The sequence below is a fragment of the Tinamus guttatus genome, unplaced genomic scaffold (assembly GCF_059628265.1).
Source record: "Tinamus guttatus ecotype Peru unplaced genomic scaffold, ASM5962826v1 Tinamus_guttatus_pri_ptg000927l, whole genome shotgun sequence".
In the NCBI taxonomy this organism is placed as follows: Eukaryota; Metazoa; Chordata; class Aves; order Tinamiformes; family Tinamidae; genus Tinamus; species Tinamus guttatus.
Genome location: NW_028289461.1, coordinates 185,752 through 207,414, shown reverse-complemented (window position 1 = coordinate 207,414; position 21,663 = coordinate 185,752). Strand labels below are relative to the sequence as shown.

The following is a 21,663-nucleotide window of genomic DNA, read 5'->3' as shown; positions in this document are numbered from 1 at the left end:
ATCTAAAGCCACAGACAGGCCACTTCTGGGGGGAAACAGGAGGGCAAGAGGGTTTGTTATGTTCAAACAAACTCCTGGTGCAAAACTACCTTCTCTACACTGCTGTCTGAACGGACCTATGTGGGGTGGAAAAGCAAGCCCAGGTTTAGAAGCCTCTCACTGCAAACGCCTCAGCTACGCATTCTTGGGAAGGCTTTTTCTTCCCCGTACCCCAGGAAGGCAGGGTAAGAGTTTATGAAGCTCTTCCCACCCCAGAGCACACAATGGAGTTGGCTTTGCTCCATCCAGCCTGCCCCTGAGGCAGGTGGAACACGAGCCCTGCGTTCAGGGCTCACCCCTCTCACTCCCTGGATTAGTGATTTCATGTTAAGGATCATGAAATTATGGGAAGGTTTGTCCTGATCAATGAAATGTCACTGTGCAGAATAAAACATTCAGCATCACCAAAATTTTTAAAACCAAAGTACTCAAAAATTTCTCATCTTATCTCTGTCTTCCCCTCCTCAAGCAAGAAAGCAATCCGTTAACAAAATCAGTCAGCATCTTCGGGACTGGGTAATACAAGCTAAAAAAATAGCTTTCTTCCTCACAGAAATGCCAAATTCTGGGAGGGGCTGAACATGCTGCACTCCCTGTGGGATTAAGGGGAGTTACAACTGTTCAGCACGTGAATTTTACATTAGTGACAAGTCCAAGTTATTTCCCTGCAGTAAATGAGAGTCCTGTTTTATAGGATTAGGCCACCACTGCCTCCAAAATGGTGAGAGACTTCTAAAAACACAGTCCTGTAGCCAGGACCTTGGGCGAAGAGGCTTATCTGCCACGTAACCTTAGATCATTTGCCGTGCTTGAGCCTTCAGGTCATGAGCTGATGACGACTTGGCCTTCCAAGTCCGCGTGTTTTAGTCCTCGCCGCCGCCCTCCCGGCGCTCTCCCCTGGAGACAGGACGTTCCCGAGCTTTGCCTGGGGATCTGCAGCAGTCACTTCCAATTGATTGTGGGGTTTCAAACTTGCCTCGAGTGTGTATTGCCACCTGCTACTCCAGCAGCTCGGCTCGCCACCATTGGCGTACGCTAGCAGTTTTGCACCTTGTCCACAGTCTCGTAGAAGCCCGGCCTAACTCTCCGTATGCTCATCCGTATATGCTGGCATTCCAGGGGCACAGAGCCACCGGCGGGAGCCGCGGTGCAGCGGCGCTTTCTCCTGGCCCTCAGCGAAAAGGCCGGAGCCCCTCCGTTCTCCTCCTCCGCGGGGCAGGATTCGTCCACGCTCGTGCCTTCATCCGATTGCTCATCGCTCCTGTACGTCCTCTCCTTGGCTTTGTTTCCTTCCTTCTCCTCTTTGGCAAGCTTTCTGAAGTGCTCCAAGCACTGGATCTTTTGCCTTCTCTCCATCAGCTTCAGTTCCTGCTTGTCCGTACAATCTTCATAGGACATTTTTCTTTCGCTTCTCTGATCTTCAAGAAACTTCCACTCGGTGACAGTCATTTTTACGCCACTGTACTCCTCCAGCTTATTTCTCGTCAGCGTGTCCACGCAGAAGATGTCAAAAAGCTTCTCCGAGCTCTCGTTGAACCTGCCCGCGCGCTCCGTGAACGCCTGGTTCTGCCTCTGCTTGCGCGTCTGGTACAGCTTGGTGAACTCCTCGTACATCTTGAGGATGCTCTTCTTGATGCTCTTGGTGGCGACGGTGTGCAGGTTGCAGAGCAGCCAGTGCTCCTGCAGGTGCTCGGCGAGCAGCTGCGCCGCGTCCTCCTTGGAGCGCTGCGCCTGCCCGGCGCGCTTGGGCTGCAGCAGGTAGAGCATGTTCTGCACCACGTCCTTGCGCGTGGGCAGCAGGCCCGGCGCGAAGCCGCACGCCTCCACGTACTCCGCGGCCCCCAGCGTCTTCCGCGCCTTGGCCTCCGCCGCCGCGGCCATCCCCGCTCCGCGGCCTCGCCGTTACGACGCCACCTGGAAAGGGAGACAAGCCAGCGCGTGAAGCCAAGCGTGAGGGCGAACGGGCGCTTTTTCCGCATCGTCCTTATTTTTTTTTCCCCCATTTTCCCCGTGTTTCCCCTCTCCCTGCGGCGGGCCGGGGCCGGGTGTCCCCCCGCGGGCGCGGCCTCCCGGCGCGGCGGGCCCGGCCCGGGAGCAGCGCGGGGCCCGGCGCGGCCTGTGGCGCCCGGCCCCGGCCCGGCGCCGCCCCTCCCCTCCCCGGGGCTCACCGCCATCTTGGAGGGGGGTCTGCGGAGCCTGCGCACGAGGGAGCGGGGGGGACAGGCCGAGGTTGCCGCCGCCATCTTGGAGAGGGGCAGCGCCGCCGCCGCCGACCCCGCCCTTTCCCGGAAGGCGCCCGCCCCCGCGCGGCCGCTCTAGCCGCGCGCCTCTCTATGGTGCGGGCAGCGGCGCCGCCGCCGATTGGCCGGCGCCGCGGAGGGCGGAAGCGGCACGAGGCCCCCGGCTCACAGCGCCCCGCGATGGCGCGGGGGGCAGCGCGAGACCCCCTCGGCGGGATCCGATTGGCCGCGGCGCGGGCCCCGCCGGCCAGGAACCAATGGCAGCGTCCGAGGGGCCGGGGAGGGGGAGAGCGGTCGGTGCGGGGGTGGCGGGAGCTGATTGGTCGCCACCGTTCCCTGCCAGAAGCAGGGAGCGGATTGGCTGCCGCCTGGGTGTTGCGGCCGCCTGTGTTGTGGGGACGAGGCTGCCGGGCCCCCGCGAGCAGCGGGCGCGGGGGGATGCCGGGCCCGACGGCCGCGCAGCAGCGCAGGGAGCCCGCGGCGGCGGCGCCCGGCGGCCCCGTCCCGTGTGCCCGGGTCTACCTGGACCACAACGCCACGACGCCCGTGGCCGCCGAGGCCGCCGAGGCTGTGGGCGAGGCCCTGCGCCAGGCCTGGGGCAACCCCAGCAGCCCCTACGCGGCGGGTAGGGCCGGCGGCGCCGGGCCGCGCTCCGGGCTGCCGCGTGCGCGGCTGAGCCCCCCGCTCCTTCCCTGCCAGGTAGGAGAGCCAAGGAGATCATCGCGTGTGCCCGGGAGAGCCTGGCGAGGATGGTGGGAGGAAGGCCGGAGGACATCATCTTCACGTCGGGGGGCACGGAGGTGAGAGCCGTGTTTTGGGGGCACAGAGGGGCCCGCAGCTGCCCTGCTCTCGCTGAAGCCCTTTGTTTCCATCCAAGCAAGCGAGCAACGGAGAGGAAGGGCATTGCTTTGAGCGTTGGCGTTCCCTGTGCTGCCCTCTTTCCAGGCCAACAACTTGGTGATCCACACGGCGCTGAGGCACTTCCGAGAGAGCCGGCAGCAGGGCCAGGCCGGGCCCGGTGGCGACAGCGCTGGCGCGGCAGGCGCCGCTCCGCACTTCGTGACGTCCAGCGTGGAGCACGACTCTGTGCGGCTGCCGCTGGAGCACCTCGCGGAACAGGGCCTGGCAGGTGAGCCGGGGCCGCTGCCGGCAGGGCTGGGGGCGCCTGGGCACGGCTCTGAACTGCCCGTTCCCGGGGCGCTCTCCTTGCCTTGCAGAAGCCACCTTTGTGCCCGTGTCCACACGAAGCGGGCGGGCCGAAGTGGATGATGTCCTGGCCGCGGTGCGACCGACCACATGCCTGATCTCCGTCATGTTGGCCAATAATGAGACTGGTGTTGTCATGGTGAGCTGCGGGCAGCGAGTGGGATGAGATGGGGCTGTGCAGTGTGCCGGAGGCATCCTTGGAAAAGAGCACGATAAAGAGGATCCAACAGCTGCTCAGACACAGCCCCTCTGCCTCCCTGCTAGCCTGTCTCGGAGCTGAGCCAGCGCATCCATGGCCTCAACCAGAAAAGAGTGGCAGCGGGGCTGCCCCGCGTCCTGGTGCACACGGATGCGGCCCAGATGATCGGCAAGGGCCGCGTGGACGTGCAGGAGCTGGGTGTGGACTACCTCACCATCGTGGGGCACAAGGTACGGGCTGCCTCGTGTGGCTGCGCTCCCTGCAGCGCATCCCTGCTGCAGTGCCCAGGTGTTGGCCGCAGTGCAGCCGCTGGAAGCACAAAGGGCGAGGATGGAGAAAACCAGCTGTGCCTGGACGAGAAGCACGTGGGGATAGAGCACATCCCTCCAGTGGTTCCATGCAGGGCGCTGGGATCCTGTCTGGGGACCCTCACTCCAGCTGTGGAGCAGGAGTTTGTTACCTGGGAGAGATTTGGATCTATCTCCTGTGAATGCCACCTTGAGGAAAGGGGTGGCTGGATCGAGGGCAGGTCCTACCTGGCTCTTTGCACTCTTGGGGTAGCCCAGTGTCCCATTGGCGGATGCGCTGGAGGGCTCTTGGCTTCAGGCGTGTGCCCCGCTAAAGGGGGCCGAGCCCCCGGGCCGTGGCTCAGTGGCCGCTTTCGTCGCAGTTCTACGCCCCGCGGATTGGCGCGCTGTACGTGCGTGGCCCCGGCACTGCCACCCCGCTGCACCCCATGCTCTTTGGCGGGGGGCAGGAGAGGAGCTTCCGTCCAGGGTAAGGTGGCTCAGCGTGGGCCGGAGGGGCAGGCTGTGCACCCTGCACGTCCACAATGGTGACCAGTGACTGCTCCCTCTTCCAGCACCGAGAACACCCCGATGATTGCTGGCCTCGGCAAGGTGAGTTGGTCGTGGCTGAGGGTGAAGTACAGCCAGACAGGGATGTGTGGGTGACGAGGCAGTCGCAGAGGCTCTTCCTGGGCTGGCCTTGCATGCTGGGAGGCTGCCTGTGCGAGCTGGCTCATGGAGCCCATCTGGGGATTTTCTCCTCAGGCCGCAGAGCTAGTAATTAAGAACTGGGAGGTGTACGAGGCTCACATGCGGGACGTCCGGGATTATCTGGAGGCCAGGCTGGAGGTAAGCGCACCCGATTACTACCTGTTTCTCTCCTTGGGTCACAGCTCACAGTGTGGCAGGCAGAAGAGAGGGCAGGTGGTAGCGAAGGAGCTACCACCTTCCTGCTTAGGGTGGCAAGAAGTCCCAGCCCGTATGTCCCTCATCCTAGCACTGCGAGCTCAGCTCAGTGGCTCCCATCTGCTGTGTCTGGCAGCTGCCCCAGCTGCTCGCCCATCTCCTCCCTGCTGCTGGGGGACTGTGAGGCTACAGTTGCCATTCTGGGCTGTTGCTCACTTTACCTGGGGCTGTCAGGGTTGTTGGTGGGGCAATACAGAGGTATCTGTGAGGGAGGACCAGGTGTTTTCCCCAGGGTCTGAAGCCAGGGTGCACATGGCTCTGTGCTCCCACCGCTTCCTCACCTGAACAGAGCTGCTCACGCTCCCAGAGTGCTTAAGAGCCCTCTGATTTTTCCAGGCCTCCTTCGGGAAGCAGAGGATCCACCTCAACAGCAAGTTTGCAGGTTCCAAGCGGCTCTGCAACACCTGCAACTTCTCCATCCTGGGCCCAGGCCTTCAAGGTAGCTCTGCCTATGCATCTCCCATGCCCTCCGTCTACCCTGCGCTGTGCCGCTCGCTGCAGGCCTGACGCATGCAGGCAGCCAGCTGCAGCTTGGCAAGGGCATGGAAGAGGCCAGCAGGGCATCCCGGGCTGCCCTCAGCAATAGCCTGGGTGCTGGGTGACCTGAGCTTGTGTGTGCTGCAGGGCACAGGGTGCTGTCACGCTGCAAGACGCTTCTGGCCAGCGTCGGAGCCGCCTGCCACTCGGAGAAGGGCGATCGGTAAGCAGCCAGGAAAGGAAGGACCCTGGGAGATCCCTCCCTGGAAGGGAAGGGGCCAGACCCCCTGCAGGCCAGTGAGGCCAGCAGGAGCAGGTGCCTTCAGAAAGCGGGCAGGCTGCTATGTGGGAGGCGTCCTTGGTCTGCAGTGTGCTTGCACAGATGGGCAAATGAAGCTTATGCCTTCCATGAAGCTCTTGGGTGATGCAGGTGCTTCCTTGGCCCTTAAGTTAAAGCCTGCCCGTCTCTGTGTCTGTGCTGCAGGCCCTCCTCCATTCTGCTCAGCTGTGGGATCCCCTACGACGTGGCGCAGAACGCCCTGCGGCTGAGCGTGGGCCGCGACACGACGCGGGCGGACGTGGATTTGGTAGTGCAGGACCTCGTGCAGGCCGTGGCGCAGCTGGACCAGGACAGAGCTCTGTAGGCCCAGGAAATCTCTCCCTAGTCATCACCCTGACAGTGCCACCAAGGCCTTGCTGGCTGGGGCAGTATCGGGGATGGTTTTCCCAGGGCTCCCTTGTCTCATCTGCTCCCCTTCCTCCCGTCCTTCCCGTTGCGAGCAGAGCTCCTGTCGCAACTGCAGGTGCCCCTAAGGAAAAGAGTCACGGAGGCTGCCTTTGAAGTGAGCCAGGTGTCCAAGGAAAGTGTCCCTGCGTGGCCGACGTGCTCACCCTGATCACTGGCATAGGAGGACTCGAGCGTCGCACGTGTTGGGAGCATTGCTGACTGATGTCGGGGAATCTGCTCTCCCTGGGTGCTCATAGGAATAAAAACGTGCACCCCTACTGTGGCTTTTTCCAAAGTGAAGTGCCTTTTCTGTGGTGCTTGAGGGGAAGCAGGGATGGGATCATCTGATGCTTTCTTCCTCAGAAAATGTTTGTGATTCAGAATAGAGGCCCTGTGTGGGATCCAGGCCAAGTGGAGTGGGGAGATTTCTCCAGCCCCTGGCTGGCAGGTGGGACAGAGCCAAACCCCCCTCTGCCTTCTGCAGCTTTTCCTGCTAGCTCCAATGGCACCTGCATTTTTGTCAGGAAAACCGGGCAGTTGGTGCCTTTGCTGGCAGGATTTTTGCCTTTGAGGCTCCATCTGTTCCGTCAAAAGGGTGCAGGAGGGATGTTCGCCCCGCAGATAAAGGGCCTGGGTGATTTGGGTTTAAAAACAATGTAAGAGCGGGATGCTCCCACCACACCTAGGGTGGGCACAGCTTCCCAAAGCAGCGCAGTTGCCCCGTCTCGGTGACGGGTTCTTCTATCATACGGCAAACGTGGCCGGGATTGTTGCCTGGTGGGGGTCACAATGGGACATTCCCTTGCCATGGTGATGGTTCCTTGGTCTGCAGTGCCACCAGCCTTCTCTGTGCGTCCCATGAAAGCTGGATGAGCTCCGCATGCTGGAGGGGCTGCAGGGGGCTGGGGGTGAAGGGTCCCTGGTCGCTCTCGGCCGCAGGTACCATCCCTGAGCGAGGCAGCGATGGCGACACACTGGGACGCTCTGTACAGGCGCTACCAGCTGCACCGGTACCTGATGCTCATGGAGCTCCAGCAGGAGGGTAAGGCCTGGCTGTGGCAGCACCCAGGAGCAGGCTCCGGTGCCTGGCATGTGTGTTCCTCTCAAGGAGAGGATCGGCATCTCTTGAGCCTGCTTCCAGAAGGCCAAGGCGTCCTGCAGCTCCTGCTGGGCTGCAGAGAGGCTCCCTGGGAGCCCGATGATAGGAATGAAGCCTTCAAATTTTCATCTACTGCAGTTACTGTCTCTGACAGGATCCCTCGCAGCAGAGCTCTGAACTCCAAATACTTCCTAATTTGGGTATTGGCTGCAGGATCCCCTCGGCCAAAGCACTTCTCAGGTCTCTGTTTCAGCTCCAGACCATGACAGGGTTTTCAAGTCCAAGAATTGACACTGTCCATCGATATGGGGAGCCAGGGAGGTGATTACCTTGCTGCCCCCGCAAATAGGGGTGTGAGCTCCTTGGTGGCAGTGTGACCTGCCTCTCACTTGCTTTCCAGACATTGTCAGCATCTGGAACGGCGTGTCGGAGTACATCCATCGGCACCTGCTGCTGAACAGGGTGAGGCTCGCACCCTGCTCCTTCCCACAGGCCCTGGAGCTCGGCAGTCTCTTATTTTCTTTTTGTTCTTCTGTTTTTAGGGGGTGAAAATCAATGGACTTGGGACATTCTTCGTTGTTAGACAGTATTTACCAACGAGGGACGATGACCTTCCTGTTCAGAGACCTGTATTTAATCTATCTGCGACTGTTGCAGTGGTTCACCAGATCAAGTACACTAATAGAGACATTCCTGGTAAAGTGCGATGAAAACCCAGGGCTGCTCCGGGCTGAGTGCTCGCACGGGGATTTCCTTCCTAACATCCGGAAGCAATTCCAGCTCATCCAAATTAACTGCCTACCAAGTAGCAGTGTATAAGGATGACCCTTTCAGAATAACTTTTTTCAGCATTCTGTAAAATTAAACTGTCTGTCTTTGAAAGATGTTGAAGGGCAGCTCTGTGCCACTCATAGCTGGCTGGTATTGGGGTGACTGCTGGCTAATGGCAACTGAAAGCTGGTCCATATTTGCATCATACCAGAACGCATGTAGGCAGGCACCAGACCAGCTTTTACAGACTCAGCCCAGTCCAAGGTGGGTTGGCTTCAGTTGAAGACAGTCTCAAAACAGAGCTGGAGGCAATAGCTGGTACAAAGCACCACTGGTGACCACGTTAGCTCTGGCTTCTGGTCGATGCTGCCAATCCTGCAGCTACAGCGTGGCACTGAGGGTGCCAGCAGTGCAGCAACAAATTGCCTGTGGGCCTGGAGCTGCCCAACCTTCCTATTAATTTGCTCTGTGGCGAGGTGTGTGATTGTCGCTCTCTCGTGGTGCGCCAGGTGACGTGATGATTCTGCCGGTGTACCACCACAAGATGCGCTTGGAGCCCTTCTTTCGCAAGAGGATAGTGGAGCAGTGCATAGGGGAGACCATGATTTGTCTCTCCCACCTTCTTGGCTGCGAATACGATGTGGACTTTGTTTTCAGGGATATTGGTGTTCTCGTTATCCGAGAAAAGAGAGTGCGGATGAGATTTTACAAAGAGTTCCTTGATACTCTAGATCAGACTGGGACGCTGGCAGAAGCCTTTCTCCATGTAAGTGGTGTGGGTGGGGGTTCTTGTTTCCTACTACTTCCCTGCATTTAAAGTCCTTAGCCATGCTCCTGTGTCACTTGAGGACGGGTCTCTCTTGGCTGGCTGTGACCTGTGCAGCCACGTGGGCTACCGTGCTGCCAAGGCTGCACAGAGCTCTGCCTGCTGCCCAGTGTGTCAGTGATGCTTGCAAGAACTGCCCTGGGCCAAACCTGGCTAATCCACCATCTTACCCTGCACTGGCTGCTGAGGGTTTCTCTGTAAGAGAACTGCTCTTGGCTGAGCATCTCTATTTTTCCTTTGCAAAAAAGCCTGGTGGTTTATTATCCACTATTAACTCCTTGCTGTGCCCTGTCAGAACAAGGCTTTGGTGTTGATGGAAAAGTCCTGAGTTGGAGGGTTGTAGAGGGACCCCTCCATCCCTGAGCAGTGCAAGGGCTGGCAGCTTCTGTGAAGAGAAAGATGGAATCCTTGGAACGACCTCATGCATCCCTCTCACCATTGCAGGATCCAGTGACAAAGGACTTGGTGATAATAGACAGGAAAGTCATTGTTCCTCAGAGTGATGACAGTGACCCAGGTATCTTCATGTTTCCAAGGTGAGCATGTTTGCTCCTGTTGCATGCAGTTAACCTGTTGAACAATGTCTCTGTGTGGTGGAGATGGAGGTGTTCCCTGTGCGCTGAGGTTGGAGGATGTGTTGATGAAGTGTGGAGAGGATCCATCAGAAGGTGGATCAAAGACCAGATCTGTACAAGTGATGCACTTGTAATATTTTCCTGTTTTCTGTGAGAGCTGAGTAAATGACGGGATGGTGTGGCCTTTGGAGAAGCTCCAGCACGCCTCTGTGCCCTGATAATTAGAGTAAGCTGCAAAGGGAATGTGGTGCCCTTTACTCCAGGCGGTGCCTCTTCTTGTTTTCAGGCTGGAGATCAAGAGGGTGTGTAGACCATTATTCTGGAAACCCTCCAGGAAAAGAACTCTAAAGTCTATCCAGGGAAAGAAAGCAGGGAGAGAGACGCTTGATGAGAAGATCATGGGAAAAGGTAAAGTAAGAGCTGGCTCTTGACAGAGTGTCATAGGTTTTCCTTTACCTGTTCTTCTAGGGGGGTGAAAGCTGAGGTTGCAATGCATGGTGCAGCCAAACATGCCTTTTGTGACTCCTGTTTACCCAGGTATCTTGCAACTTTTTGATCAGCTCTATCAAAATTATATCTGTGGGGGCAATGTGCCAAAGGATCCACTTGTGGATATGTCATGAGGACAAAGATCCAAGAAATTGTTCTCTTCCTTTGAAATTATAATACCAAATTCCGGACTCTCTTGGGTCACCAGCATCTCCTAGCTAGCTCCTCATTCAGAATAAGGGTGAGGAAAGCAGTCAAAAAACAACACTGTGGGGAGTAAACTTGCACTGCAGAAATGAAGGCTGCATGAGAGGCAGTGTCAGAAAGGGTCCGGAGCCCCCAGAAGACCACCTGGGAAGCACAGTTGTTGTTTGGGGCATTTTCAGAAGAGAGCTGAGCTCTCTCTTCTTGATTTTTGAATCATCATAAATGCACTGCTTTGCTGAGGCTACTTGTTTCCTGCTTACAGTGAGCCTTTTGGGAAAGCACCTCCTTAGCCAGGAGAGGATTTCTTCTATCAAGTTGGCAGAGCTGAAAACAGAGGAGAGAAGAGAGCCCCTTGTCAGGCAAGGCTCTTGGTGAGACAGTAGAGGGGGACGCTGCGCTCCTGCGCCTGTGGATAGGCTTTGAGCTGCGCAGAGGGATTGCATGGAGAGATGTTCACACGGCTCCCAGGGAGGTGCACGTTCTTACTGCGTGGCAGGTGGATACTCTTGTGGGACTCCTGTGTCTTCTCTTTATTTGATGGGAATGGTACTTATTTCCAACAAACTGTTGCAATTCCATGAGCAGGACTGGGGGTCCAAGGGCTCTCCTAACTGCTCCTTGACATCATTGGTGTTTGAACACTGGTCCCTGTGCTGGACTCTTCCTGCTGAGAAGAGAGAGCTGGTTCCAACAGGATCAAACACCTCTGAGGGCTCTGTTTTAACCACAAGGATGCTGCTCCATAGGGCAACTGTCCTGTCCAAGGAGGCAAAGCAGACTGTTTTCACTATTTGGTTAGGGTTCATTTTGTTCACAAGGAGCCTCCTCTTTTACACCAAAACTGCTTTTGTGGCAGGCTCAAGAGACAGCCTGAAGAGGGAGGAACAGCAGGACTTGGTCACTTTCTCCTCCAACCCATCGTGTGCTCATCAAACTCATTCGGGTGTGTTTTTTAGACAGCTGCTAGCAATGCTAGAGAGCACGCAGGAGGATGAGAAAGCTGAGAGCAAACACTCTCCTGATGACCAGCCTTGGACTGTCCATGAAGGGCACCGCAGAGCACGAAAGGTAGGGGCGGCACTGGCACAGTTACTGTGTTGCAGCACAGTCACAGACACTGATTCTTAAGAGACCCTTTAATGTGTGTTCATGTGAGTGTTACATTGCTGCTTGAAAAGATGGCAGTTACTCTTTTTTGGCAGTAGATGATGTATTTCTGTAGTCTCAAACAGCAGATGTGCAGTGCTGTTGCATACCCGTATGCCTCTGTGGCCCTCTAGGAGGTAAAATACCTGCCTACCCCGTGGGACCAAAAAAATCGCTGGGCAACGTGGGACCAAGACAGGCGCCGGAGAGAAAGAGCGGAGCTGGCAGCCGCGCTAGCGAGGAGAGCGAAGGAAGAGCAGTGGGTGGCCAAGGTACCGGCAGCATTTTAAAGCATGTGGGAAAATAGCCTTTCTCTCAGCGGGGGCTGTGGTTTGAAAGCACTTCAGGTATCAAAGTCGCAGCCTGCTGGGGAGGTGATGGGGGGGATGATCCCTGCCTTGAGCTGGGGCAGGTTCTGCCCATGGAGCACCCGCTAGAGGCTGGGCACAGGGTTTTCACAGCCAAATGGCCTGAGCCAGTCCCGACTGCCTGCCTGGACGCGGCTCGAGCAGGTCTTTCTTTTTACTAGCTCTGTGTTAGCATGACCAGGAGTACAATTTGTAATCATAAACCCTGGAGGGTTTCGTCAATCTAATTTTTAACTAAAGTGCTAGGACACAAGCACATTTTTTTTTTTTTTAAGGCAAGTCTCCAGGGGACAAGAAGCTAAGTCTTTTAGCATTCCTGTGGGTTGGGAAAAAGGTAGGGCTGACTGTGTTGAGAACAGTTTCACAGTCACTAGATGCCTGTTACACTGTTCAGCAGTGTCTGCGCTGCTCACCCCTCCGTCTCAAATGCAATCTGTTTTTTTTTCTTGTATAACAGCTGAAACCTCTTTTAGAAAAGGTGGTTCCAGAGGAAGGATATGGCTACACTCTGGAGGGGGCTGACCTCAAAAGATGGAGGAAGCTCTTACAGAGCACAGAACGCTTGGTAAGAAACCTTTTGTGGTTTCAGAGAGGAAAAGTGAATTCCCATCCTGGTCATGTCCTTGTCAAACTGGAGACGTGATGTCCAGAAGGATATGGGGCAGGCAAAGAAACATCTGAAACTGGATCTCCTCATGATCAAATTATATTTCTAGGATGTCAGTTATTGGAGAAGCAGGTGGTGGGGGGGCATGATTGCTAATGCTCATGTTGCAAGTGGAGGCTAGAAGGGATCATCAGTCATTTGGCCTTGCTTGCCAAACCCCTTAGAATTCCTTTTAGTTCCTACAAAAGGCAATTGCCTCCGCTAGCACAGGAGCTGGCTGGGAGCTGCAGTGAAACCCTGGCCGGATCATACTACCCCCAGCAGGGATTGTGGTGAAGTGACACTTTGGGTTGTCAGTGCCTCTTGCCTGTCACCTATGGGGTCTGCAGAGGGAAAGCAGCAGGGTCGAGCTGGGCGCTGTGCGTGAGCATCTGCGTCTGCCCTGCAGAAACCCTGCTCTCTTGAGGAGAGCACGCCTGCCCTCATCAAGAGAAAGGCATACGACCAAGGGCTCAAGGAGAAGATTAAGCAGAAGTGGGGAAAGCATGAGAAGCAGAAAGAACCCAACCTGCTGAAGTTCCTGCCAGAGGAGTAAGTGCCTGCGAGCTCCAGCTGAGGCCTGGGATGCTTGTGTGGCAGCACCTCCCTTGCCCTGTCAGGGTCCCCAACCCCAGTCTGTGAGAGTGCCTCATTCCTCAAGACAGGAGGATAACCTGCCTCATTCTGGTGAAGGAGGCTGGGGAGGGAGAGGCTGGAGGGGTCCCAGCTGCAGTGCCAGAGAGCCCTTGTCACTGGTGCAAGTGATGGGGCTGTGTACGGCCGAGCAGGAGGCACAGGGGCAAGCAGGGAGAGAAGAGGATGCAGGGATGGGGCGGACTGAGCCCCAGGGGGACAAAGGACACGGGTCATGGTGCACGTCACATCAGAGACCCCTGAAGCTTTGTCAGAAGCTGACCCAAAGCTGCCCAGCATGACTGAGCCCTGTGTTATACCTCTGTCCCTGCCTGTAAACCTCAACCACTTGCTTTTAACTCCACAGCATTTTGGAGATGATCCAGCTACAAGACTGGGTGCTGAAAGGTATCAGGATGGCGAGCCCTGCAAATGAGATATGAGCAACCCCGGGAGCATCCAGTGCCCTTTCAGATGCTACCTACGCCTGCAGTCCTGCCACAGTCTAGATAAACTTCCATCCTTTTTTTTTTCCTTCCTCCTTGCAAGGACGCTCATTCTTTGACTCTTTAAATGCAACCATGTGCCTCCAAATCTGTTGTCATCCAGTGACAGTTAATCTCTGCAGCGGAGTTTCCATGAGGATTTCCATGGTAATTCTCTTAAATTCAATTATGTTTCCAAATTGCTGCAAATCTTTCCTTGAGAGAATGTAAACTCTTCAGCAAGGAAGCTGTGGAGGGCAGGAAAAGGCTGGTCCAGTCCCGGCTCCTAGAGCAATCCCCTCCTAAGGCACTATAACTATATAGTTCTACCTATATAGCTAGAACTTCCTCTCCTATAGATCTATGCCCATATCATGGCATATACGAGCTCCCTAGAATATACATGCAAACCAGGCTGGCTGTAGGTACTGTACTAACATTCATTCCTGTCCAGAGGTTTGCTACAGCAAATTGTTTTAAGCACTGGGTTGATGGTGTATCTCATTAGCTTTTCACAAGTTGTGGCTCCTTTAAACTTGTCTTTGATCCTACTCTGAATTTAAAACAAAGCCTATCCAGACAGGCAGGGACTTTTCAAACCTCTCAAGGGAAAAGGACTGAAGCCAAGGTCCTTGCAGTCTCTATTGGAAGGGATCTTTGCTTCTGTTTCATACCAGTTCCTCCTACCTAGTGCTCCATGCACCACAACGCAGCCTGCGGGCACTTTCTGCTGGTCCTCGTACAGCCTGTGCAGATGGGGGCTGTCTCCCTGCTAGATCTTCTAGTTTGCAGGGAATTTTCTGTCACAGCTGTGGCCAACTGACCACAGAGATCCAGTTTTTGGAGCTTTCTCCCCAGTAGGTAATCTAGTTTCAGACTGAAATTTAATGACAGAGCACAAAAAGCTTTACTGATTTATTCTTTTCAGGTGCACACAGGAAGTGCAAGTTAAAAATCACAGAAATACAAATATTACTTCATTTGAAGTATTACAGTCAGTGCTTAGGGAATGACACATGGGGTTTGAACACTTTGGTTCACTGTTTTAAGGCCTTTACTGTTCATTTTTCCTACTCTCACAGTACAGATGGAGAGTCACTAGTGAATCTTTCTTCCTTATCCAGGGAAGGGGAAGAGGAAAATGCCTAGGATCCAGTCTGCACTTCTGTAGGCCAGCCTGCCCTCTGCTCACAAACCCTACATGCTTGAGACGTATATTTTTCCTATATGTCAAAAATGTCAGGGATTTTACACACTGGGACAAATTAATCTGTCATGCAACTCTGGAAATTCTGACATTGCTACATCAGCTATGAATTTAAACAGTAATGATGGAGCCTGATGACTCTTCTAAAACAGAGAGTTGAAATACTGCTCTATCAGCCAGATACCAGGATCGAACAGCAAAGCTGGAATTCATTTAATGGAAGAATCCACAATCTCTTGATAATCCTGTCTTCCTAAATTCTTCCATGACAATTTACAGCACACGAGGGAAAAAAACACTAACCAAAATAACTGCTCCACCAAGAACCTTGTAAGCACCTGAAAAGATTTGCAGCAAGAGGAGCTGCAGGACCATGGCAAGGACTATCTCCAAGTGCTGCACGGTGCTGACCAGAGTGGGGTGGAACTTGCTCAGGGCATAGTAAACCCCTAGGAAAGCTGCTGTGGAGCACAGGCAGAGGGCAAGGAGATAGCTCCAGGTTTCTCCATCCAGTGGGACAATTGGCTCTTGAAGGAAAAACATGGTGGATGCTCCCCACACGGTTCCTGTCCAGCTAAAGGTGAACAGCGCTGTCCACATGCTGACATTAGCTTTGACTGGCCTGTAGACGATCATGGAGAGAGCAGCGGTCAAACCTGCCATCACGGTCATGGTGTAGCCAAAAGCCTCCTTCCATGTGCCCAGCAAAGAGTTTTCCTCACTCACAATGTTGGGAGTCATGACTAGACACACACCAAACGCGCTGCCAAGTACAGTAATTATGTCTGTCTGAGCCATTCCTTCACCTAGGAGTAAAAAAGCCAAAATGGCATTGAACGCTGTTGGGGTAGCCCTCCACGTGATGGTCCCAATGCTGGGGGGCACTATAGAGAAGGCAGTATAGGCGCAGGTAATGGAGATAACATTGCAGATGCCGTAGAGCTGCAGTCTGTACCCTTCGGGGCCCAAGGGAGGCTCATGGTAGTAACACACAACCATGACAGCACCTGTAACCCTGAATGGATCAAAATCAACTCAAGGGATGGCACTTTGGAACAATCAGAAATTAATCTTGTTATCAGAGCTACACATCCATGAGCCACCGCAGATCCAAAAAGAACCACCAAAGTTTTTCTTGACTGCAGGATGCTTCCTTGAGGAAGATTTGGGAATTGCCCAGTCTCATGTTTTGGCAGTTGTGTTGGCTGAAGCTGGATGTCTATTGTTCCAACAAAGGTCCTTTCTCTCTTTCTGCCATCACGCAGTAATATTTTCTTAGGATTCTCCTCCATAAATATTCCAGTATCTTCATTGCCATCCTCATCCCCCTCTTTTGGCTGGGGATAATGGGAAGTACACTTCACTGTTACTGTGTTGGAATTGATTTTCACTTGTTTTTTGACTGGGTGTTTGTGAGAAGACACATCCATTTTCTCAATTAACCGTCCTGATCTTAAGAAAACAGAACAAAAGGATGCACTGTTATTTTTATTTAATCAGCAGTGAGAGATTCATGAGCCAGGCTACTACATTTTTTCTTGATTTTTTTTTCTTGGTTTAATTTTAATTTTCCAGTGAGATATGGCAAAATACCTTTGACAGGCCATTTGGATCTGTTTAAAAAGCCAACTAGGTAATCTAACCCTAGTCACTAATTTCTGAAGATGATATAAGTTCTCACTGTATTTAGTAGAGAATATACACTGTAATATATTGTATTCATATTCTACTGAGAAAATTACTTCCTGAAGTTTTTTGGACAGTAAAATCTCTATAATTATTAATTATGCTTATTTTTACCTGTTTTCTTATATTATGAGATCACAGAAGAAATTTGGCAGGTAGAGATAATAACCTTGTTTAAACTGACAGGCAGCAGCATAGGGAAATGCAGGGTATCCCTGATCAGCATAGTAAGTATAGCAATAAAGAACAAATTTCTGACTAATATTTTGGCAGTGTTAAAAAATCGCTTTTCTTTTTGCGTCGTTTTCTTTCCAGTGACATCCTGAGTTTATATGTCAGGATTGCTCTGCTGTCTGCACTGCCCTCCATCTGTGCAAAGAGCCCTTCCAGGCAGGCTGAAATTGCAGCAGGGGTTTCCTGTCCTTTCCTGTCCCAGCAAATAAATATTTTTAGACTTTCCGTGCTACTGAGGGATTTAATCACCAGCTAGAGTTGGAAAATACCCCTCGTTGCCATCTACATTTTTGTCCAGATATCTAAAGACTAAGCAAGTATCAAGTAGAAACAGTTAAAACGATCATGGCGCAGCAAGTCCTGCCCAAAGTCAGCATGACACATCCTAAAATTATGGCCGGGTATGCACACCCTCTGCATTTTCTCGGTCCTTAATTTGTGACAGGCAAGTTTTGCCTGCATCCTGCTGGCAAAAAAAGGCAGTTTCCCAAAGAACGGACAGTCTTCTTTTTCTTCTGAGGGTTAGGGATGAGGGAGGCGCTTGCTCCAGCCCAGCTGGAGCTGCAGCTCCCCTCTGGGAGGCAGAGCGAATCCCTGGGAGCAGGGAACAGGGAGAGAGGCTGGCTCTGCTCCCAGCTCTGGGAGGAGAGGAGGCAGGACGATGATGGCAGCGGTGCCCGTTCGGACCTGCACGGATCGGCCAGGCACCGCAGGGCCTTTGGCAGAGCGTGCTCCTGGCATCGGTAACTCACGAAGGCAGGAAGCGAGGAGGGCTGAGGACAAGAACCACGCAGGAGGCAGCCGCTGCGTTAGCGCTCCTGTCCGCACCTCCGCTGCCAACCTGTTCCCAGCAGAGCTCCGGTGGGATCCGAGCGCACCCGGTGCGCGGCTCCGCGCTGGAGGAGCGCTCGGAGCTCCCGTGAGCGTGCAGCGCGCACTGCAACACCCGAGCAGCTGAAGTGCCAAGCAGAGCAATACAAAGCTCTAAAACTGTCCCCTTAGCAAGTGCCCTCAGCCTCCCCGTCTGCTGCTTGCTCATGCTCTGCGGATAACATGTTAATTCCAGGGCCTTTTCACATGCAAATGCAAAGCCAACACAGTGAGTCAACAGAGGTAGTGCCTTCCCTAAGCACATCTTCTCCCGCTTTGCATTTGCATTGTATTTTAAAATTACAATTCTGCCTTGGCCTCCCCACATCTTAAAAAAAAATTATCTTCTCGATTTCAAACAAAATATATGAATCATCAACGAGGTAAGCGGGAAGAAGACAAATGGTGCATAGCAGGCAATTATTACCAGAACTAAGAGAGTTCTAGGCTATATAACCTCAGTCATCGCACTAGAAAACAGCTAAGTGCATGCTGCAACCGTTGATTCACAGAAATAAATAGCTAATTTCTTATCATTAGCATGGAATTGCATCCTTTTCTTTCTCGAGTTTACATTTTTTTTTTCCCCAACAAACATAGAGACAAAATGCATCGGCAAATTTAGTACATAACGCAGTCGAGCTCTCTTTGGAGGGAAACAACAGCTCAAAATGGCTGTCCTACAGACCTGCTGCTGCCTTCGGCGTCCTGCAGCACCACGGATTGTAGCTGCCGTGGGCTCTGCCAACCGGCAGAGGAGACACATGAGAAACGAGAAGGGTAGGAGATGCGAAATAACAAAGAATAACAATAACAGGCATACTTGGATCAAAATTTATTTGCTCAATTAAATATTGCGTATATGACAAATAAATATTATGCCAACTCTGACACGATACATTTATTTTTTACTCCTTGGTCACCTTGCTTTGCTTTACTAGAAAAAATTCCAGAAACTGAGATTATTTATTATCCCAAATCCATTATCTTTGTTCCAGACACAAATTGCAAACAAATGGAAATCTGTACAGCCTTTGCAGAAAACTTTGTACTTTGCTTTCTGCAAGTGCCTTTTGCAGAGATCACATGAAATTATTTTTCTCCATATCTGTAAACATAAGATTATTTGCATTTTCTACAAGGAAAAAAACATAATATGCTTTTTAATCAAAACTTGAATCAATCAAGTGTCATACAAGGCTGAAGATTAAGCCCTGTGCAAGATACTAATGTAACAAAAACAAACATTGCTAATTTGGGTGATGGCCAGAGGCACCCTTTCCAGCACTGACTCTTAGAAATTACTGCTTGTCCAAGTGTGAGCCCTGTATTCCCAGTGGCAAACAATGAATCCCAACGGACTCACTGCATCCCTTACAGCTCACCAATAAAATATGCACTGGGATTTTGTTGTTGTTGTTGTTAGGAGATCTGCATGCTGATTAGCAAGCTAGGAATACACCATTATTCACCCCTTCAATACTGCCCCCACCTGCCAAAAAAGGGCTGAGCTCTGCCCTGCCTGAGGACATTAAGCCTTAGTTCAGCTGCCAGTGCTCTGCTACCCACTGATTTTCACCAAATGTGCAGAAAAATACTCTGTCTTCTGCAAGATGCTGTCGAAATTAGCCATCTGAAATGTGATTATTATGGAAAATCTGTGGATGCAGTAATGGCAGTTCCTCGGGAAATGACACACCGCGTAGTCATGCACCCCCACGCCTTGGGATTTGAGCCTTGCAGGGAAATTCCTCGGCCCCTCTATGGAAACCCTGACAGCCGACCGCGTCAAACTGAGCTCTTTGTCACAAACTCTACAGCACAATGACAGGTAATGACATTCGCAGAATATCACGTGTGCAGTGGGCACACTCCATCCCTCGAGCTCCCGCTAACTGAGCGGGCACCCTCACAAAGCCCCTCCGTGCCCGGGCAGCACGCTGGGTTCTGCAAAATCCCTGTGTGCCACAGGAAAATCCCAGTCCTGGCTCCAGCGCCCTCCGCACTGAACTGCCTCAGCCGAAGACGCAGAAATGCCGGTTCAGTCCCCGTGCCAGGGGCTCTACCCCACACACGGCTCGGTGGCGCCGCACGAGCAAAGGCAGCGGGACGCGCGGAGGGTGCAAGGAGCGATTAAACCCACCCGGCACCGCGGAAGCGGCCTACGTTTACTCCTGAGCTTTGAAACTATCTGATGAGGTGCGTGCTAGAAAAATCAGAGTACGTTATTATTATGATTTTCTTTGACACATGGCCTGGCCATACTGAGCGTAATTTTATTTCAAATGCAAAAAAGGCTTCAGCCCCTCTTAAAATCAAGTGGATAATAAAAATTACGTCAGAAAATTGAAAATGCAATTATGTCAAAGGAGTTTTTTGCACTTAAGCGGGACAACATTCATTATATACAAACCAGCAGCACGACATCCATGTCTTCCTATGGGCCAAATCCCATCCGGAGGCACTGACTGAAGCGAGATGATAGAGCCACCAATTCGCCCTGCCATCAGGACCTTCCCCGGGGGCTTCTGCTGGCTATGAAGTGCACCGAGGTTGCCACATGCGACTTTGGTGGGGCAGATTTGGTGACGTTTTTTAATCCCCTTTTGCGGAGCGGCTCCCTCACCGCACCGTGACCCCACGAAGGGCGTTTGGAGGAGGCAGGGGGGCAGATTTCAGCAGCCCCACCACCCTCCTCGGTAGGGAAGCAGCTCGGCCGGCCACAAGCGATAATAACAATAATGATGATGATGGTGAACAACAACAACAACAACAAAATCAGCGCAAAGTTCAAGAGAAGTAATAGAAAACATCCGCGCACTTACCGGAGCCGCCGCGGGCCGCATCGCCGGGCGGCGCCGCCCCCCGCTCTGTCGCGACACGCGCCCCCCCGCGGAGGGGGGGGGAACCCGCCGCTGTCGCGTCTCCCCGGGCGACGTCCCGCCCCGCCCCTCCCCTCCCCCCCGACGGCGGCGCTAACGCTCCTAACGGCCGCCCTCCGGCGCCCGCGCATGCGCGCCGTTTGCGCGCGAAAGACGTTTGGGCGCGCGGCGCCCGCGTGCTGCGCGGCGCGCGCCGGGCGGGGCTGCCGTGACCCCCTCGCCCCTCCCGGCCCCGCTCCCGTTCCCGTTCCCGCGCGGTGGCGGCGCGCGGGCGCCAGGGGGCGCTGCGGGCCCGGCGCGCGGCGGCGGCTGCGCCATTGGCGGGTCGGAAATGCCGCCAGATGGCGGTTTAGGATTGCGGCTCCGCTGAGCGCGGCCCCCGCCGGCGCCGCCGCCCCGGCCCCGGCCCGCGCCCGCCCGGACCCCGCGCGCCAGCCGCTCCGCAGGCTCCCGCGGTGCCGCCCGGCGCGGCGCGGCGCGGCCCGAGGTGAGCGCGGCGCGGGGGAGGGACGGGCGCCGCGGCGCCGATCCAAGATGGAGGCGCGAGGGGCGGGGGCAGCGGGCCGGGGCCGCTCGCTCGCTCGGTCTCCGCGGCGGCCGGGTCGGGAGCGGGCGCTGCCCGTGCGAGGAGAGAGGAGAAGGGGAGGGGAGGGAAGAGGAGGCGGCGCGGGGCGGGGCGGCTCCTGCCGGAGCAGCGGGTCCCCCGGGCGCGGCGCTCTTCGCCGCCATCTCATTGTCCCCGCCGGGGCTGCCGGGGGCGCCGGGCCGCGCCGCCTCCCCCCGCGTTCGGGCCTGCGCCCCGCTCCGGGCTGCGCGGCCCGGCCCGGCGGGGGCGGCCCTGCGGCCCGGCGGGGATGCTCGGGCGGAGCGGGGGTGGCGCTTCCGCCGCGCAGGCAGCGGCGTCGGCGGCGGGGGGAAAGTTGCGCGAGGCGCTGTCGGGTGGCCCGGCCCGGTTCGGTCGGGTTCGGCCCTGCCTGACGCCACCCGCCGCTTGGGCCCCGGCCGCCCCAGCGCGGCCGCGAGCGGGACCCCTGGCCCGAGTCCAGCGAGGGGCTCGGGGGCCCCTCGGGGCTGCGGAGCGGGTTTGCCCCGAGCCGGGGGGTGGAGGGGCTGAGGGAGCAGGACAGACCCTCCGGTGGGACCGCGGTGACCGGGCAGCCCTGGGGACGCTAGGCCACGAGCTGGCCATGTTGGGCAGCCAAAAAACGAGGGCTTTTCTTGAAGAAGGAGGTTCCCGTAGTGGCTGAGCTGGACTGGGTAGCGTTTGGGGTGAGCGGTGGCCTAGGGAGATGCAAGTAGGACTATCCATAGGGCAAGTTAAGGAGAAGTGGCCACTTTCTGGTGACAGAGTGTGGACTTAACTGCAGTAAATTGAGCTGCTTTACAAGTACTAGTGAT

The 21,663-nt window shown here is 54.8% G+C and overlaps 5 protein-coding genes across 5 annotated transcripts in view; 3 read left to right on the top strand and 2 right to left on the bottom strand.

The window, feature by feature from the left end:
- Positions 1 to 659: 659 nt before the first annotated feature.
- On the bottom strand, positions 660 to 1,935 carry LOC104573308 (uncharacterized). Its single transcript, XM_010220497.2, has one exon. It carries the CDS (start codon positions 1,918 to 1,920, stop codon positions 1,075 to 1,077), a length of 846 nt encoding a protein of 281 aa, XP_010218799.2. The 5' UTR covers positions 1,921 to 1,935; the 3' UTR covers positions 660 to 1,074.
- Positions 1,936 to 2,717: 782 nt separating this feature from the next.
- SCLY (selenocysteine lyase) lies at positions 2,718 to 6,441 on the top strand. The gene is made up of 11 exons (XM_088538125.1): positions 2,718 to 2,904; positions 2,979 to 3,079; positions 3,225 to 3,408; positions 3,497 to 3,624; positions 3,750 to 3,914; positions 4,355 to 4,461; positions 4,547 to 4,583; positions 4,737 to 4,820; positions 5,274 to 5,376; positions 5,562 to 5,637; positions 5,899 to 6,441. The coding sequence occupies exons 1-11, from the start codon at positions 2,718 to 2,720 to the stop codon at positions 6,056 to 6,058; spliced, it is 1,332 nt and encodes a 443-aa protein (XP_088394251.1). The 3' UTR covers positions 6,059 to 6,441.
- Positions 6,442 to 7,609: 1,168 nt separating this feature from the next.
- LOC104573286 (uncharacterized) lies at positions 7,610 to 13,538 on the top strand. Its single transcript, XM_088538073.1, has 11 exons — positions 7,610 to 7,702; positions 7,783 to 7,936; positions 8,521 to 8,777; positions 9,282 to 9,373; positions 9,699 to 9,820; positions 10,371 to 10,467; positions 11,065 to 11,176; positions 11,389 to 11,526; positions 12,080 to 12,187; positions 12,678 to 12,820; positions 13,269 to 13,538. Exons 3-11 carry the CDS (start codon positions 8,529 to 8,531, stop codon positions 13,342 to 13,344), a joined length of 1,137 nt encoding a protein of 378 aa, XP_088394199.1. The 5' UTR covers positions 7,610 to 7,702; positions 7,783 to 7,936; positions 8,521 to 8,528; the 3' UTR covers positions 13,345 to 13,538.
- A 1,258-nt stretch (positions 13,539 to 14,796) lies between these two features.
- Positions 14,797 to 20,238, bottom strand: SLC35G2 (solute carrier family 35 member G2). The gene is given in 4 exon segments (XM_088538130.1): positions 14,797 to 14,880; positions 14,882 to 15,591; positions 15,594 to 16,045; positions 20,209 to 20,238. Coding segments are annotated over 3 exon segments (1,218 nt in total). The 5' UTR covers positions 16,024 to 16,045; positions 20,209 to 20,238; the 3' UTR covers positions 14,797 to 14,802.
- A 496-nt stretch (positions 20,239 to 20,734) lies between these two features.
- The window catches only part of STAG1 (STAG1 cohesin complex component), a 126,778-nt gene continuing 125,849 nt past the window's right edge, over positions 20,735 to 21,663 (top strand). The window contains exon 1 of the mRNA XM_088538107.1: positions 20,735 to 20,752. The gene's annotated coding sequence lies outside the window, so the exon portion shown is untranslated. The remainder of the gene's footprint in view (positions 20,753 to 21,663) is intronic.